This window comes from Mastigoproctus giganteus, chromosome 4 (assembly GCF_048544385.1).
Source record: "Mastigoproctus giganteus isolate SK-2022 chromosome 4, ASM4854438v1, whole genome shotgun sequence".
Taxonomy (NCBI): Eukaryota; Metazoa; Arthropoda; class Arachnida; order Uropygi; family Thelyphonidae; genus Mastigoproctus; species Mastigoproctus giganteus.
In genome coordinates, this window is record NC_143578.1 from 190,114,229 (window position 1) to 190,133,947 (window position 19,719).

Here is a 19,719-nt window from a genome sequence, read left to right on the forward strand (position 1 = left end):
GGAAAGACAGATGTAGGATAGATGTGCGGAAATTTGCCTTTAGCCAGCGGATAGTTGGTTGGTGGAACAGACTTTCATGCCTTGTAATGGAAGTTGATAGCCTAAATAAATTTAAGGCTCAGCTGGACAGGTAATTCGAACGAACGGAGGGGTGAAGTGGAAGAGGTTTTTTTTTTTTTTTTTTTGGCTGATGTTGCATAAGCTTGCTTTCTTGCATCATATGCCTCTACTAATACTAATGCTCTAACCCCTCCTTAGACCATACTTCGCCGTATGTATACACATACTGTATATGTTGTCGTTGGTCGATTTACGTGTTTTTTGCATGAAAAACCCGCGTTGCGAGAGGAAAAAAACCATTCTACCCTCGCCTGAGATCGACTAACTCAGCCATGTTGTGCAAAAGCCCATAAAATATCTTTTGTCAATGATGTGAGTCGAATTGAGGTTTTCTTCACCCGGTGTAGAGAAGACGGTGATTATACCAACTGTGCTACATGCAAAGCAATTGCTCACCTAAATATTATTAAATAAAATTCTCCTGCCTACTTCAAAATGTTACGGCTCTCAACTGTTCGAAGACAGTCTTGGAAAAGTTTGTTAAGCTTGGTCATCCCTATTACTGATATTAATTTGATCTAATTTTAACTCAAGCAATTTGACTTAATATTTCACTAAACGTCAGTCATGGCTAGTCCTCTTTTGGCTATTTGGGCTTCTCATATTACAGCTGAGATTGGAAGGCGTATCTGTTCTTTTATGTGACACCATACGGAGTTGTAGTCTGCTGTATCTTTTGGTGTAAGAGGTGTGTTAGAATATTATGGTGTTCTGTCAGTTATATGATTTTGTACTATTGGATGAAATTTGCTGTAATATGTTATACAGTAAGTGGATTCCTAATATCATCATTGTACTATAGTTGAAGATAGTTTGTAAGAAGTCTTATGTTTTCCTGTAGCGTAGCCAATGGCTGCTATTAGACATTCTCTTCAGAAAGAAGTATTTTTACCAAATGATGAAAGACTTGTTGGTGTTGCGAATGTCGCGAAAGCCAGTAAAAAGAAAAAAACGGCTTTTTTATGTGCAGTTGTGACAACGGAGAAACCAGTCAGTGTAAGTATTTGCCAGGTTAAGAAATCGGATAAGGATATTTACAAAAAGAAAACAACATGGCAACTTCGCGATTTGACTGTAGTAGACGGAAAAGATGAATTTAAAGACACAGCTGAATTCGATCTTCACTTTGATCGGGTTTATAAGTGGGTTGCCAGTAGTGTGTCCGAGAAGTATGCGTTTATTGGCTGCCTTTGGAAACTGTGTTGTCTTCATCTTCCGAGACAAAAACCAACTTTCAACAATATTCCAAAACAGTGGCTTGAGGATGTTACGCCATCTAATCAGTTGGGTGCTACTACGCAGCAACTGGGAGAGGGTGCGATTATGGAGACTGAAGATTATCAGGCTCTCTCTGCTCATGAAGAAGCAGACCTAGAACGTTTAATGAATCAGTATGATTTTGTGATTTGCAATGCAGAAGCGTTTACAGAACAGCTTGCTAAGGAGCTTGCTGCCCTTGATGCAACAAATGTTCATACTATTATGGCATCAGAACAACATGTACAGCACCTTATGAGCATTCTTCAGACAGCAATTGATGAAGTTATGAGATTAGAAGATCGTTTAAACTTGTATGATGACTTGCTAAAAAATGTTAAAGACTCAGTACTGCGAATGGAAGAAAAGGATTCACTTATACACATTCAGAGTATGAATAATGAAAAGCTTTACCAAGAATTATATAGTTTTATTTCACAGTTGAATTTAGATCATAATCATCAAGTTGCATTATTAGATGGTGATTTAAAAACTCCAGAAGGAATAAATGCTTGTGTTTCTGCAGCAAGAGCCCTCCAAGAAAAGATGAATGCCCAGATTCATCCTAGCCTTACGAAAATGACAGCATATCAGGACCAAAAAAAGCTCTTTGATAAATTAAGAAATAAATTTACTATGAGACTATCCCATCATCTTAATAATGTATTTATTCAGATAGGTAATGAATATGGAGGAGAAAACCTAAGTTTTTTGGCAAACGATTTAACTCTACCAAAGCACACATTATGCCACCAAGAATTAATGCCATATATGGACCTTATGAAATGGCTAAAAGCAGCTGATAGCACAAGCTACTCAAAACTAGCCAAAGTTTACATTTCTTCATTAAGTAAGCTGTATGAAAAAGAAATTAAAGGATTGTTTGAACTTGCTAAAGAAAAAATATCCAATAAAGGAGGTCTTGAAAGAGATAAAAAAGGTAAAGTATCTGGATCTAATCAAGATTTAGGAGTAAAATCATTAGTAAAGCCTAGAACATTTTCATTACTTGGCATGGATCCAGAACAGTATGGATCAGATTTAGATTTGGCTGAGTGGGAGGTATTTGATAAGATATTTGAGAGACTTCTAAGTACCCTTGAACCAGTATGTCTAGCAGAACAAGAGTTTTGTATCCAGTTCTTTGGGTTAGTGTCGGATCATCCATCAGGAAATAATCATCAGATTATTTATAAAGGAGATCTTTTAAGTCCTACTCCAAGCAGTGTTAGCCTCAGCAGAACAAGTAGTGAGGAAATATTAAATACAACACAAAAGACAGAAAAACAGATCAATGAGGAAGTCAGGCGAATGATGGGGGAACTTTTTGCTGTTTTGGAATCAGAATTGCTCAATTTCATTTCTTATTATGATAAAATTGATGGATTTTATTCAATGTATGTATTGGTACGACTTAGTCAGCATGTCATGTCTGCTCAAGATACAGGTTCTTTTCTGAGTAAAACATTTGCTAATGTTCTTGTCCAGGCCAAACGAGACTTTGATAAATTTATGCAGTCTCAAATTAAGTCAATTGAAGAAGCAAAAGTGTCAAAAAAATCTAAATGTGGCATTTTGCCTTTTATAACAAATTTTGAAGACTTTGTAAGGCAAGCAGAAGCTACATTTAAGGGATCTGATCGACGGACTGATTTAGAAAGATGGTATGTTAAGTTAGTACATGCCATGTTTGAAGCTATTATATGTATTGCTGTCGATCATCAAAAAACTCCCCAGGAAATTATTTTAATGGAAAATTTCCATCATTTATATAAGTTGTTATATCAGCTGAAAATTTCATGCCTGGAAAGAGAACGTAAAGAAGCTAAGCAAAAATATAATGAAGCACTGCAAGCATATGTGATTCATTATTTTGGAAGACCTCTTGAGAAACTGAATTTATTTTTTGATGGTGTTAAAAGCAAAGTTGATCAAGGTGTGAAAGAAAATGAAGTAGGCTATCAGTTAGCATTTAGTAAGCAGGAGTTACGTAAAGTAATTAAAGAATATCCAGGAAAAGAGGTAAAAAAAGGATTAGAGAGTTTATATAGAAAGGTAGAAAAGCATTTATGTGAAGAAGAAAATCTGTTACAAGTGGTATGGCACTCAATGCAGGATGAATTTATCAGACAATATAAACATATTGAGGGTCTTATTGACAGATGCTATCCAGGGGCTATGATTAAGTTGGAGTTTACAATAGAAAATATACTTGATTTCTTTTCAGATATTGCTCAGTCCCACTGAACACTCCTAAATAATATATTGTTTTATATACTCATTGTGTTCTCTTTGAGAGTATTTTTTTTTTTTTTATTGTATATCAAATATAAATGTTTATAATATTTGGGGGATATATGGCACTGAATGAATTTTGAATTGCTAAATTTATTGAGCTTTTGAATAATAAGGAAAGCTATTAAATGTAAGCTTTCTCAATTAAAATTAAATTTAATTTAATAGATAATACCTAATTTCATGTTTTGAATGCAGCATTTGGTTTACTGACCTACATCTAGCGTAGTCAGTATTCTAAACTATTACTTATTTACAAATGACATGAACACATTTTGGGATTCTTTTACCAATTTAGTTTATAACTGACTTTCAAAGTTACTTCAGAAACATCTGTAAATAAGTATACAGACAGTTACAGAGTACAGGATAGTATAGTGAAGTCCTAATAAAGTTGATCTATGGATATATCAGTAGTATTCACTGAAACTCCCCCCCCCCCCATTACCTTTCATGTAGTAGTGGCAAATGATGTAAGAAAGCAAGCTTATATAGCATCAGCCCCAAAAAAAAAAAAAAAAAAAAGCAATCTTCACCCATCCTTAAGCTTTAAAAATTTGTCGAGATCTTCCTTGAATTTATTCAAACCATGCACTTCCACAACAATGGATGGAAGCCTATTCCAACAAGCAAGCACTAGCTGGCTGAAAGCAAACTTCTGCATGTCTATCTTCCAACCATCCTTTTCTTAAATTTATGCTCCCTCATGTGTAGGCTCAAATACAAGAAGAATGCTGTTCACATTCAAATTACTCAATACATTTAAGGCTAGAAACACTTCAGTCAGGTTACCCTGCAGGTGCCTGCTCTCCAAACTTTGCAATTTGAAGAATTCAAGCCTTCCTAGGTAAGTGCAGCCTTTTGTTTCCTTCACCAATCTGGTTGCCCTTCCATGCACCATTCCAGCAAATCTACATCCTAAAGTAAGGCCTCCAGAGCTGTATGCAATACTTTAGATGTATACTTCACCTCCTTATCCCTACTAGCAATGTTTCTGTATATCATGGGCAAAAATACCATGAGCTGGCCTGGCAGCACATCTGCACTGCTCAGAGAATTTCTTATCTGACTGCACATTTATCCCAGTTATTTTTCATTTTCTTCTACCCTGAGTGGAGGTTACTGCTACCCATATGCAGTGCTTTGCATTTGTCAATATTAAACTTCAACTGCCATTTCTCAGCCCACTGACCTAATTTTTCTAAATTTTGTTGCAGTAGCATACTGACATTACTGTCTTTAACCATCCTGCCAACCTTTGTATCTGAAAATTTTGACCTTGAGTCTGATATGCCTTTGCCTGTGTCATTAATAAATAATGAAAACAACAATGGGTCCAGCACTGAATCCTGAGGAATTCCACTGATAACAGTAGTCCATGGTGAGCAAGTGCCCATTGATTACCACTCTGTCTTCTTCCCTTTATCCAATGCAGTAAATTGTCCCTAATGCCACATTGCTCCAGTTTATACAGTCTTATATGTACAACGGTATCAAAAGCATTCCTAGAATCCAAGTATATGATATCGAATTATTTTTTGCATGAATTCCTTATTCATTGCATCATAGTAACCTATCAGTGGTTAGCAGGACTCCCCCCCCCTTAAGAAATTCATGCTGACTGCAGAGTAATTGCATTCCTGCCCAGATGGTCCTGCATTACTTCTTTAACTAGTTACTGTTATTTTCCCTGGAACAGATGTTAATCTGACAGGTGTATAATTACTCATGTCACCTTTTGATCCCCCTTTATGATTTGGGAATATATTTGCACATCTCCAGTGTGCAAATGTAGGGACCTCCCCTGAATCCTATGTTGCTCTCATAATTATCACTAAGGGTTTGCTGCCTTCCTTAATATGGGATAGATCCCATTCACCCCAGGTGCCTTTTTTGTGTTCAGCTTCAACAATTTTTTTCCCACTTTCCTTTCAGTTATCACAAAAACATTTAGCTCCTCGTTTTAGTTTGATAAACTTCAGACATCCTCTCCCGTAAAGAATTCCTCATATGTGAATGTAGATGCAAAATATTTTCAGTTTGTCAGCAACCTGAGAAGTGTCAACAGTTATCCCACTGACATCAAGTAGACCAACATGATTCAACCCCTTCCTTCTATTGTTAATATAAGCATAAAAGTCTTATCTGCTTTTCTTCGTATTCTTCATCAGAGACTTTTCATAATCTACCTTAGCTTGCCTAACTTAAGAATTTATATCTAGGAGAGACTTCTGTATCACCTGAAAATTTATATGCATCCCATGCACTTTTCTTTTTTGCAAGTGTCTCAATAGTTCATCTCACATCCATTTAGGTCTATCTATGCCTTGAACAGTATTTCATCCCTGGTATAAAGAGCCTAGTAGCTTCTTTGATTACTTCCCTGAATGCTTCTCATTTAGAATTCACTGTTGGTAACATCAGTTGGTCCCACTTCATAGTCAAAAAACTGTCTGAGAACGAAAACAAAAGCCTTTTCCTTTACCCTTGACAGTATATCAGCAAATATTGTTGCAACCCTTCTGTTTAAGTGTATCCCATCCCTGTAAAAACAGTCTCTCCTGTTAACAAGCACAGACCACACTGAGAAAAATTCAACCCCATGAACTTTTCACGTTTTCTGCAGGGCTGAATTGATTGACAAGCCTCTCAACATGTATTCCCACCTATCGTGTCTGCAGACACTTTCAAATTGAATCCTAGCTTGTGACTTTTTCCCATCATGTCTCTGTACTTGTTAAATAAGTTCCCTAGATCTCCTACTCTTAATATCATTAGTGCCAACGTGTACATCAATATCAGTATCACCTTTTGTCCACTTAAAAGATGATATCTGCTCTACAGTGTCATCTACTTTTGCCCCTGGCAGACATACCCTGGTCCTATTTCACCTATCCTTGCACAACATTTTTCCCAACAATAGAGCTGCTGACAGTAATCACCTCCTTTGTGATCAGAGAGTTCTGTTTTCGAGATTGCCCATGTGTGAGTGATCAGTAGTTTGACAATTGCACTATATTAAGTCTCATTGGTTGATACCAATTGCAACTGAGAGCTACTATCACTCAAACACTGTTACATAAATGAGTGTGCATGCTTTAATTGCACATTGAAAATAAAAAACTCGTCACTTTTAATCACTTTGGACTGGTAATGCTGTATTAAATTTTTCTAACTGAACTGTGTTCAACTGGTTCATTAGGTTAGGAAATTTTCAAAAGGAAAGGGAAATTTCTTAATTTGAGTATATTTTATTCTGATTATGTAGTTTACCTACTCTCCATAACAGAGCCGTTTAGATTAGAGAAGTTGACTAACGTATTAAACTGAAATAAAGTGCAATTTTTATTTCTAATTTGCAGTTCCCATCGTTATTAAAATACATTCAGAAATCATATAAATGAAAAACAAAGTTTATGTATTTTTATCCCACAAATATTTGACATTTTATTTGATTGATAGCAGCTGTCATTTATCATGTGAGAGCATGCATTTGATTAATATTAGCAGAGATGGCTTCTCAAGTTTGCAGGGTCAGTAAGCTTATTGTTGCTTTCAAAATGCCTAGGTAAATGTGTTTAATTGAATTTAGTTGTCTCATATGCCTTTCATTCATAACATCACCAAGCTTTCTTTTCACAATGTTTATTACACTGGGCAATTTAAAGATTAATGTATTCAAGAAGTTAATTTCCTAATAAACTTGCAAAATTTTGATAGAAACTAAGGAAGAGGAGAGAATATGCTGATCGCATAGCTCAAACAACAAAATATGTTATATTTCTGGTCATATACAAGACGATTTATAATTGTATTCCTCAGGGTGGATTTTAGAGGACAAATCTAAGTTAAAACTAACATGATATCAAATAAGGTGTGTTAGGTCACTTGGTATATGTTGGAAGAGCATGTGCTGTATAATGATGATAATTCCTGAGAATATTTTGAAGAACATTCCTTAATTCCATTGCTGCAGATGTGAAATTGATCCTTGGACACTGTCATAGTAGTTCAGTAAACTTGAATACCTTTATATACATAGGTGTTTAAGTTGACATGTACTAAACCTGTGCATTTTTTAGCAATGATTTTCAGTTATAAGTGACTGCACTTCCAGCTGTTATGCATCTCAAATGTAGACAGCAGTAGAATATCTCAAACCACATAAAAACACCAACACAATGCCAAGTAGCAGCACATATTGAGGTTCCCAATCTCACCTGTGTTAGTGTGATGAATATCATGTGGAAAAAGTACAGGCATTGCTAGTGGATCCTTTTTTTGCACCCATAATTTTAGTTTTCACAGAGACATATTTCACAGAGAATTCTGAACTTATGTTATCTCACTATCTTTGCAGAAGAAATGCTTACATGATACTGGCAGCAGTTCTCTTAATCTATCGGATTGTTTCTGGTTTGTAATTTGATTAGTCTGTGTACTGCTTACTTTCTGTACAGATGATGGCCAAATGTTCTTCCTGCGTACAATACTACTTGACCTTCTCAAAGATGCTCTTGCCCATATATGGTTTGTGCTTAATGGGGTACTAGTAGAAAATCCTGGTCCAAAAGTTTAGTAATTTAGAAGGATCTTAATTCTCTCTGACTTTGAAATGTTTCATTTATTTTAACCACGTGAGAGATACAAGGCAGAGACAAAAAAAGTCAAGGATTGAATTTTTATACTGTATTAGCAAATATAATACCTACAGATATTGAAATTTTCGCATAATAACCTTATATAGTTCCAAAAAAGTTTATTTGAAGTTCTTTTTTGAAAGTGCCACAATTACATTTGTCTTTAGTTTTGTTTCACCAGAAAATAATTGTCTATTTAATGAGTTTTTTTTAGGTGGGGTTGAGAGTGAGCAGGGAAAAAATTCCATGGGGGAAAAGTTAGGTAAATAAGGAGAATGTTGTAAGTGTCAGAGCAGTTTCAAAATTTATTTAGAAGTTATCATATAAGCAGGAGCAATGCCAAGTAATTAACAATTTTTCCATGCCCCAAAAGATCAGGTCCCTTTTCTCAAGAAATGGGAGCTGATCTTTCTCAAGCACTTAAATCATTCTCTCAAGAACTTAAAATGGTTTCTGAGTAAATGTTCTTATTAATAGTATGACCTCTTGGTGCAAATTCATAATCATTTATGCATGTATAGTCAAAAATGATTCTAGTATGACTTTACCTCTAGACCTATCAATCCAAATATTTTTATTCCTGAAAAACTGCCATTTAGAGGATTGATGGTGGGTCATAAAGAAAGTACCATGTTTCATATCCTGTCAGTTTTTAGAAATCTGAATCATAATGATTAGAAAACTTCAGCTTGTAACCAACCTTCCACTGACCATCCATTCATAGCTGGCATTATGCATGTGCTAATGCAACTGAAACAGGCCTTGAAGTTTTTTTGGGGTCTTATGAAAATATTTTTTGTACAAAATTTTTTATTTACTGTCTTTGAGTGTCAAAAGTTCAGAGTACTTTATCCACCTGTTGATAAGCAAGTAAGATTAATTGAGGTGGGCTTCTTAAAAATCACATCAGATCTGACAAAACACATGCCTGTTGTGCATTCAGGATTCCAAATCTTCCAAATGGCTACATTGCATTCTGCAGGAAGAGGAAAGCTGATCAGTTACTTTTTTTGACCATGTGAGAATTTAAATGAATGATGCAGTTATATAATGTAACATTATAGCGTGAACTTTTATAGCCCCCTTCCGATTTCTGTGTTCTATAGTTTAAAATTGTATTTTGACACCAAATGTGGATTTGTATTGTTAAATTACACTGGGATTCAAGATGTCACATTTCATTTTTTTAAATTGGTGTTTCAGTAATATTTGTGAATTGCCAGGTGTGCATGCTACTTGATTGGCAATCAAATAGCATGCACACTTGGCAATTGAAGTGGAGCAGTACTCAGTGGTGAATCCTCCAGGCATTGCCAAACCAACAAAGTTTTAATAATGAGTAATTTAATCTGGCAGCAGTGGCACCACCAGTTGTGACAATAATGGTGGCATGAGGTCTGACAGACTCCAAATTTTCTTTTTTTATTTCTGAAAACAAGTTTTATTCTGCTTGGTGTATACCAATGCTTGACCTTTTATTAATGGATTACAATACTTATTAAATGTAAGTTTTAATTTTTTTAAATGGAAAATTTAAAATGTGTTTTTTTTTTTTTTTCCATCTCTTATTTTCAGTGGAATGAAAATTTTATTAATTCCTTAATTCAAATGTATAAAATTAAGTATATAAAAATTCAGCATTATACATATATTGGTATTGGTGTTTAAGGGCACAAGGTCAGTCAGCTGAGGCCAAAATGTGCTAGGTCCTATATTATTATCCTATAATAAAACACTGTTTTATTATAGGATAATAATATATAATAATTTGTTCCTTTTTGGTATCAAAGGAATTCAATATGTATTTGTTTCAGAAAGGTATAAAGTTCAGCTAGTTTAGCACTATTTCCAATCATGTGGGTAAGCGATAATAGTTCTTGCAGTTGTGAGTGTGGGTGGAAAGTACTTTTTCTGAAATGAGAATAATCTAAAAGTATATGCTTAACTGTAAGTGGTAATGTACAATGCATGCATCGAGTTGGGTTGTCCCCCATGAGTAGAAACATAGGTGTTAGGTGTGTATGTCCTATCATTATACATGTAAACATATTTCTGCTTAGAATATATATTAGTGTGTATATAAACAATGTATATATAAACATACAAACATATACACAACATAAATATGATAGTAAGTCATTCTTTTTTTTTTTTGTAAAGTTTTAATTGACATAAGCTACTGATTTCTGCACATGCATATATGTACTTGATGTATATCTTTTGTTACTTATATTTTATATCTGACTTCTTATATTACCTCATTTACTTTATTATTTCTTGCTGTTCACCATTATGTACTCATACACTGCATGATCGGATATGTCATCTGTAATATATGTTTTGTAAAATAAATAATAATAATAATACTAATAAATCAATTTGTATAATAATAAAAACAAATAAACATTATCTAAATCATCCATTCAACAAGAACTCTTTTTTTGTCATTATATTTAGACAAATATAATGGCAACAAAGAGTTGCTTGTGATCTCTCAGATTCTTTTCACCCACAATTCTTTTCACTTCCAAAAACTACTGGTCTATGGTATAATTAGCAATGTAGACAGAGTTACACCCACTAACCTTGAACTGACAAATTAATGCATAATAAATATTTTGCAAGCCTGTCACTACCACTGCAAGATTAAATTATCTATTTTAATGTAACTTGAAATATTCATTTTTATGTAGTATTAGAAATTGGTTACATTTTGAAATGCACACAATATACCAGGATAATTAATAGCATGCTGCTGCCAAAGCACATGCTAGAATAATATCATGGAAGTGAATAAGAAGACACAGAAGTTATGCAAATGTGATGTGTGGTATATCTTGCATCATGTTTCATCTGGAGCTTATTTCAGTTTTTTTTCTTGATCCCAGTACACTGAAATTAAAATTCAAGTAATCCTGGAATTTGTTCAAAATTTTTTTGTACATCATTAAGCTACTGAAATAAGTAAAACTGTAGATCAAAACTAACATTTATTAAGTGAATGCAACTAAAATATACGATTTTTAGATGTAGTTTGTATACTGCCAGCATGTGGAAGGATGGTTATGGTCATCTGGTAATGTACGTGGATGCAAGTACACACATTGCAAGACAACCTATATTCTCACAGAAATCCCACTGATAGCTGCAATGCTAGAAACGGGGCTATGTTGGCTGTCAAATGTGGTTACAATGAATCTCTCAGCTCTAGTCATTCTAGGGCATTAAAATCAGAGTATTAAAAAAAAACTTTTTTAATACTCAGAAACTATGAAAAAAAAATTGAAATGAGAAATCTACACCTACATAAATATACAAATGGTGTAAGTTAGAATAAAAGGTTAGTAATTTTAATTCCTAATTATTGAGTCATAGTTCCAAATAGTGGTCACTCAACAACGCATGCAGTTTTGTTGAATCACAAATATTTCTTATATACTAATTTGTTATGAATAAATTAGTAGATGAGAAAGTGCCATCTGCTTCGGTCAATTAAGAGAGCATCAAATGAGAGGTTTAGTTTATTCATGCATTTAGCAGTTGATTCGGAAACATTAACTTTGACAATACTTCTTAATACTCCATCACTTGTGCTCTAAATGGAACAAATATGCTTGGTGCTTGTGGGGTGTCTATATAATACTTATTTGTTTTAATTGATTTTAAAAAATTTCAATTACAAAATATTGAACAAAAATAAGAAGGAACCAGTGTTAGTAATAGAGAATGCGTTTACCGTAATTTAGTCAGTTAATCAGTAGCTGTGACGCCTCCGTAGCCAGGTGGGCAGGAGCAAGTAGTGCATAGCACACACTTCTTGATTAGACCGAGGTTCGAGCCCATACCCACCAAATACGGAGGATGCGGCAGGTCAGGGAATGACCACCGCATATTCCCAGCCCGAATAAAGGATGAGGGTTGGCATCATGAAGGGCATCCAGCCGTAAAAATTGCATGCCAAAACAAAAACGCTGACCCTACATAATGGGAAAAAGGCAAGGGGAAAAAAAAAATCAATCAGTAGCTGTCCATTGCATCAAATGAATATAGTGTTTAAGCTAATAGACTACAGCAAAGTTACTTAAACAGGTTGAGTAGGAGAAATTTTACCTACATGTATAAACAGAAATCCTGCCAGTAGTATAAAAGTTGCATGAACTTTAAAAGACTGCTGATCCCTGTTACAGCCATGAAATGACAAGACTGTGAACAGAAAAGCATTAAATTAAATTTTGTGAGAGCTAATTACTAAAGTACAGACAAGTTCCATATGACACGTACTTCAACAACACAGTTTCGCTCTAATGCGATAAATTATGCCAATCCTCGCACAACACGGTTTCACTCTAACATGGTTAGAGAATTGCAGAAAACCTTGCATAACGTTCTATTTTTTAAGATCTTGTGTGTGGGGAGGGAACCCTGCTGTTATGTCCATTCTTTTTTGTGAATCTCTGTTGACTTGCTAGTTGTTATGCAAAAAAAAATTGGGAAATCCCCATATTGGTTTCTGTGTTATTGAACTTGTGCTTGTTTGAGACCATAAAAAATTGACTTCTGAGCATGCAGTTCGTGGCTTTTAAGTAAATGCAAATTTGAGCGTGCATGTGCATATGTCCAATCACATCCATCCCGTCCAATCTTGGCATTCTTTACTTGATTTTATTCAAACTATCCACTTCCAAATAGATGGAAATTAATTCCAACAATCAACTAACTGTTGGCTGAATGCAAACTTTTGCACATCTGCAACGGTCATTCCTCAGAATTTATGCCGCCTCATCTGTAGCCTGAGCAGGAGAATGCCATCAGCAATGAGTTTGCTCAATCTGTTCAAAGCTTTAAAAGACCATGGGTGTTCTGATTGGCACAATTTCGTGAACAATTGGTCATGAAAATTTGACATGGAAATGATGCAAATTCCGTCACTTCCCAAATGACGCTGATTTGGCAGCACCTACTAAATTTTGGTCCGGCAGTCAGTGTTCAGCCTGTTGGCTAAAATGTGAAAATGAAATTACGTCTCTTCCTAAATGATGCTCGGTCACTAACAATGTGGTAGAGTAAATAGTGAAAGTGAGTATAAAATTTTACATTGTTCATAACCAGTCCGATTTTAAAAGGTTCTGATTTTCGTCAAAGATGCTTTTCACATAAAATGTCTTCCGTGCATACAGGGTACACGTGGTTTTTTGCATCCATTTCCTTTGTTACTGCATCATATCCAATCGAATTGGCCAGGCAAGATCGCCCTTTAACAAATGTGTTTTGCATTTTGGGAAGAAAATATGCAGCTCATTCAGGAGGAGAAAAAATTAGGTGGTGGAGAAGCATTGAAAAAGCACTAGATATTTTTATCTGTGTCAGCAGTGCTTTTAAAGAGGTAGGGAATTAATTGCAGTTTTTACTAAGTCTGGAGAGTACACAGTTCAAATTTCTGTTTGGAAATGGATTATGGTTCAAGGTTAAGCACAGGAACAAAAGCCATTTGGTTTAACCAATGGCAGCAACAGAAGAATTGGTGTTATTCAAACCACATTCAGAACCGGTTTATTCAAAAAGTAAAAGTATATAAAAAATATTAATTAAAATTTATATTGTACTGAAAATATTCCTTTATGGCCAATAGATTTCTTGAAGAATTAGACATATCTTTTACTACTGGGAAATGGTTTTACAAAATCTCTCCTGAAAACAGCCTGTTCAAAAATATTCTGTTATTTTTTATGAAGCCTCGAATTCATTTTGATATTCTAGGATCTCAGGCCAAGAACAGTAGTTTGCGTAGTTCTTCCTTGAATTTATTTAAGTTATCAATTTTTACAACATATGGAATCTTGTTCCAGCAATCAACCACCTGCTGGCTAAAGGCAAACTTCCACATATCTATTCTGCAACTATCTTTCCTCAATTTGAATTTGTGCCCTTTCAAGTGTGGTGTCTGAGCAAGAGGAACAATCCCAGCAGCATTGAGCTTGCTGAATCCATTAAAACTCTTTAGCACCTCAATCCGATCACCGCTCAGGTAGCTAGTCTCTAGATGCGCAATTTGCAGAACAAGCCTTTCCTGGTAAGAGCAACCCTTTGTTCCCCTCACTAATCTCAATGCATTTATTTGTACTCAAAAATGTGGCCTGACCATTGCATTTTACAATAGGACAATCACCCCCTTATCTGTACCAGCAAAATAACTGTTTACCATTGACAAAACCCCATGAGCTGCACTGGCACCTGTCTGCATTGCTAGAGAACATATCTGACTGCACAGTTACTACCAGATCTTTTTCATTTCCACTAGCCCGAGTGTTGCACCACATGGTTGGTACATTACTCTGGGGTTACTGCTACCCACGTGCAGAACTTTGCAATTAACAATTTTAAACTTCAATTGCCATTACTCAGCCTATCTGCCTGACTAGAACCTGTTGCAGTAGCATACTGTAATTAACCACCTTGCCAATCTTTCTATCATCTGCAAACTAGGACATTAAGCCTGATATGTCTTCAGCATAATTTAAATAATGGACCCAACACCGAAACCTGGAGAACTCCAATAATAAGATTAGTCCACGAATAGTAACGTACATTGATATCCACTCTCTCTCCTCCCACTGAACCATCCAACAAAGGAACTTTATCCATAGTAGAAACTTGCCCTTAATACCACAGTGCTCAGATTTGTACAGTAGTCTTTTATCAACAGTTTTCCCGAAAACCAAGTATATAATATCAAAATAATTTTTTGCAAAATATATATTTTTTTCCTTTTTGACCACATCGTAGCAATTAATCAAATTGGCCAAACAAGATTTCCCCTTAACAAACCCATGATGTGTTTAAAGTATAATTGCAGTCTTGTGTAGATGATCTTGCATTACTTCTTTTACCAGTGATTCCATTATTTTCCTTGGAACAGAAGTTAAATTAACTGGTCTGTAATTACTTGTACCTTTTTTCAATTTTGCCCTGTACTTTAATAAGTAAGTCTGCAGATCTCCTGCTCTTAATGTCATTAGCTTAATGTCACTTTGAAACAATTTGGGAATACTTTCATCTAACACTCTAAGCACCAGAATAATTAATGCTGACCTCACCCTACTTACCAAAGTAATCACTAGAACTATCGAAGTAATTGAAATCCTAAGCAAAACCAACTTCCTTGTTTTTCTAGTCAATTCAGGAATCTAATTCTGTTTTTCCGCTTCTCTGTGAATACAGTTCACGCTGAACATAAACACCAGATCAGCGACTGACTCTCTAATTAACAACTTTCAATCTCTGATGTACTTCAATAAGTAAGCCACCACTCTTTGATTCAGAAGTGATCTCACTAAACCCCGGGGCTCACATACAAAGGTTGGCAGGGTTGTTAATGACAGTAATGGCAGTGTGCTACTGCAACAGGATCTAGAAAATTTGGGCTGAGGGGCTAAGAAGTGGCAACCTTGACAAATGCAAAGTACTGGATACGGGTAGAAGTAACCCAAGAGAAACGTACCAACTGTGTGCTACTACACTTAAGGTGGTAGAAAATGAAAAAGACCTGGGAGTAATTGTGCAGTCAGATATGAAGTTTTCTGAGCAATGCAGAGTACTGCATACAGGTCTGGAGGCCTCATTTTAGGAAGGATGTAGATTTGCTTGAGCGTGTACAGAGAAGAGCAACACGATTGGTGAGGGGAATGAAGGAATTCTCTTACCAAAAGAGGCTTAAGTTCTGCAAATTGCAGTGGCTGGAGACTAGGCACCTGCGCGGTGATCTGATTGAGGTCTATAAGGCCTTGAATGGGTTGAGCACGCTGAATTCTGATGGGATCCTTCCACTTGTTCAGATTACAAACCTAAGGGGGCATAAATTCAAATTAAGAAAAGACAGATGTAGAATAGATGTGCAGAAATTTGTCTTTAGCCAGCGGGTGGTTAATTGCTGGAACAAACTTCCATCTGTCGTTGCGGAAGTTGACAGGTTAAATAAATTTAAGGAGGAACTGGACAGGCATTTGGAGGGAATGGTGTGATCTTTTTTTTTTAATGCTGCATAAGCTCATGCTTTCTTGCATCACATGCCACTACTACTCCTACTACTACTACTACATCAGGTGAGTATGGGCTTGGCACACCCAGCGTCCTGAGCTGGATATCATCATTCTTTTCTTCCTTGGTGCTTCCCTTTTATTTCTCTCTCTCTATCTATCTCTAGGTAGTTCAGAAATTTCTTTTGGCACCTGAGTCTTAGGCACCAGCCTAGCCTAAGCCTCAGGCTTGCTGGCACCACATGGCTAATAATAACGTGATTGTTTATTTATCCATTTTTATTATATTTTCTTTATATTGGTAAGCAAATTTGCACCTAAGCAAAATTGCACCTAAGAATCAATGATTCTTAGGTGCAATTAATTGTACTGTTTGGAACCTCTTGACTACTTTATCTTACTATTAGATTTGGTTTTTAAATATGTTTATCAGCTCTGGTGACCTCGTGAATAGCACTGTTAGTAGGATCATTGTCCTCTCCACAACAGGTGAAAAAAAACTGAGTTCGAGTTCCATTGATGACGGAGGAAATTTTTATGAGCCTTTCTCACAACGTGGCTGACTTAATCGGTCTTGCAGCATTGTGTCTTTTTTGGAAACTCGGATTTTTCGTCCAGCAAACAGAAAATATAGCAATTTACATTCAGTATACAGGGAGTAATATGGTCATAGTCGCCGATGCGCCTAAAACCACAACAATTATTCCAACTACAGTACTATCAGTTCTATTTACTGTTCCGCTCTTTCATAAACCCCAGAGGCTCGCATCTGGTAGCAGTAGTAGTAATGGCATGTGATGCAAGAAAGCAAGTGTATGCAATATCAGCCAAAAAAAAAAAAAAAATCACACCATTCCCTCCAAATGCCTGTCCAGTTCCTCCTTAAATTTATTCAACCTATCAACTTCCACAACCACAGATGGAAGTTTGTTTCAGCAATTAACCACCCGCTGACTAAAGGCAAATTTCCGCACATCTATTCTACATCTGTCTTTCCTGAATTTCAATTTATGTCCCCTTTGTTTCGTAATCTGAACAAGTGGAAGGATCCCATCAGAATTCAGCGTGCTCAACCCATTCAAGGCCTTATACACCTCAATCACATCACCGCGCAGGTGCCTAGTCTCCAGCCACTGCAATTTGCAGAACTTAAGCCTCTCTTTCTTGGTAAGAGTATCCTTTCGTTCCCCTGACCAATCTTGTTGCCCATTTCTGTACACGCTCAAGCAGATCTACATCCTTCCTAAAACGAGGAACCCAGACCTGTACGCAGTACTCAAGGCGTGGCCTGACCATTGCCTTATACAGAGGGATAATCACCTCCTTTTCCCTGCTAGCAGAATTCCTGTATATCATTGACAAAACCCCATGACCTGCCTGGCAGCCTGTCTGCATTGCTCAGAAAACTTAATATCTGACTGCACAATTACTCCCAGGTCTTTTCCATTTTCTACCACCTTAAGTATAGTACCACAGAGTTGGTACGTTTCTCTGGGGTTACTTCTACCCATATGCAGTACTTTGCATTTGTCAATGTTAAACTTCAGTTGCCACTTCTCAGCCCATTTGCCCAAATTTTCTAGATCCTGTTGCAGTAGCACACTGCCATTATTGTCATTAACAACCCTGCCGACCTTTATCATCTTTGACCGCAAACTTTGACATAGCCTGATATACCTTCATCAATATCATTGATAAATATACAATACAACAGTGGACCCAACATCGAACCCTGTGGGACTCCACTAATAACATTAGTCCATGAATAGCAGCACCCATTGATTACCACCCTCTGTATTCTCCCACGTAACCATCCTTTTATCCATTGTAGCAACTTACCCTTAATACCATTCTGCTCCAATTTGTACAATAGTCTTGCATGCGCAACAGTGTCAAAATTTTTCCTGAAATCCAAATATATGATATCAAAATTATTTTTGTCATCAAGTTCCTTTGTAACTACATCATAATATCCTATAAACTTTGTCAGACAAGACTTTCTCTTAACAAACCCATGCTGTGTCTAAATTATTGCTGCAGTCTTGTCTAGATGATCCTGCGATGCATCTTTAACCAGTGATTCCATAATTTTACCCGGAACAGAAGTTAAACCAACTGGTCTGTAATTACTCGTGTCACCCTTCGATCCCAATTTGTGAATTGAGGATACATTTGCACATCTCCAGTCCGTGGGAAACTCCCCTGAGTCCAAGGATGCTCTCATAATTATGGCTAAGGGTTTGCTTAGTTGCTTTGCCGCCTCCTTTAATATAACTGGATAGATTACCTGCTAGAAAAATTCCTGTATATCATTGACAAGATATCATGAACTACTCTTGCAGGCCGTCTGCACTGATCAGAAAACTTCATATTTGCCTGCACAATTACTCCCATGTTCTTTTCTTCTCTACAACTGTCAGTTTAGTAATGATTTTGTAATAACTGAGAGCAAAGTGGAGGAGAAATTGTTGAAGTTAAATATAAGAAAGGTCTAATGTTATTAGTGGAGTCCCACAGGGTTCGGTGTTGAGTCCACTGTTGTTTCGTGTATTTATCAATGATATTGATGAAGGTATATGAGGCTTAATGTCGAAGTTTGCAGATGACACAAAGGTTGGCAGGGTTGTTAATGACAGTAATGGCAGTGTGCTACTGCAACAGGATCTAGATAATTTGGGCAGATGGGCTAAGAAGTGGCAACTGAAGTTCAACCTTGACAAATGCAAAGTACTGCATATGGGTAGAAGTAACCCCAGAGAAACGTACCAACTGTGTGGTACTACACTTAAGGTGGTAGAAAATGAAAAAGACCTGGGAGTAATTGTGCAGTCAGATATGAAGTTTTCTGAGCAATGCAGACAGGCTGCCAGGGCAGGTCATCGGGTTTTGTCAATGATATATAGGAATTTTGCTAGCAGGGAAAAGGAGGTGATTATCCCTCTGTATAAGGCAATGGTCAGGCCACGCCTTGAGTACTGCGTACAGGTCTGGAGGCCTCATTTTAGGAAGGATGTAGATTTACTTGAGCGTGTACAGAGAAGGGCAACAAGATTGGTGAGGGGAATGAAGGGATCCTCTTATCCAGAGAGGCTTAAGTTCTGGAAATTGCAGTGGCTGGAGACTAGGCACCTGCGCGGTGATCTGATTGAGGTCTATAAGGCCTTGAATGGGTTGAGCACGCTGAATTCTGATGGGATCCTTCCACTTGTTCAGATTACCAACCTACGGGGACATAAGTTCAAATTAAGAAAGGACAGATGTAGAATAGATGTGCGGAAATTTGCCTTTAGCCAGCGGGTGGTTAATTGCTGGAACAAACTTCCATCTGTCGTTGTGGAAGTTGATAGGTTAAATAAATTTAAGGAGGAACTGGA

General features: G+C 36.4%; 1 protein-coding gene across 4 annotated transcripts; it reads left to right on the forward strand.

The window, feature by feature from the left end:
• The first annotated feature begins 829 nt into the window (after window positions 1-829).
• Sec3 (exocyst complex component Sec3) lies at window positions 830-3,624 on the forward strand. Of its 4 annotated transcripts, none has more exons than XM_090371938.1 (2): window positions 830-2,361; window positions 2,434-3,624. In XM_090371938.1, the coding sequence occupies exons 1-2, from the start codon at window positions 970-972 to the stop codon at window positions 3,622-3,624; spliced, it is 2,583 nt and encodes an 860-aa protein (XP_090228064.1). In that variant the 5' UTR covers window positions 830-969. The 4 variants fall into 4 exon arrangements, with proteins under 4 accessions (XP_090228064.1, XP_090228063.1, XP_090228065.1 ...); XM_090371937.1 differs by having other exon boundaries at window positions 830-2,349; window positions 2,407-3,624; XM_090371939.1 differs by having other exon boundaries at window positions 830-2,317; window positions 2,417-3,624.
• The last annotated feature ends 16,095 nt before the right edge of the window (window positions 3,625-19,719 follow it).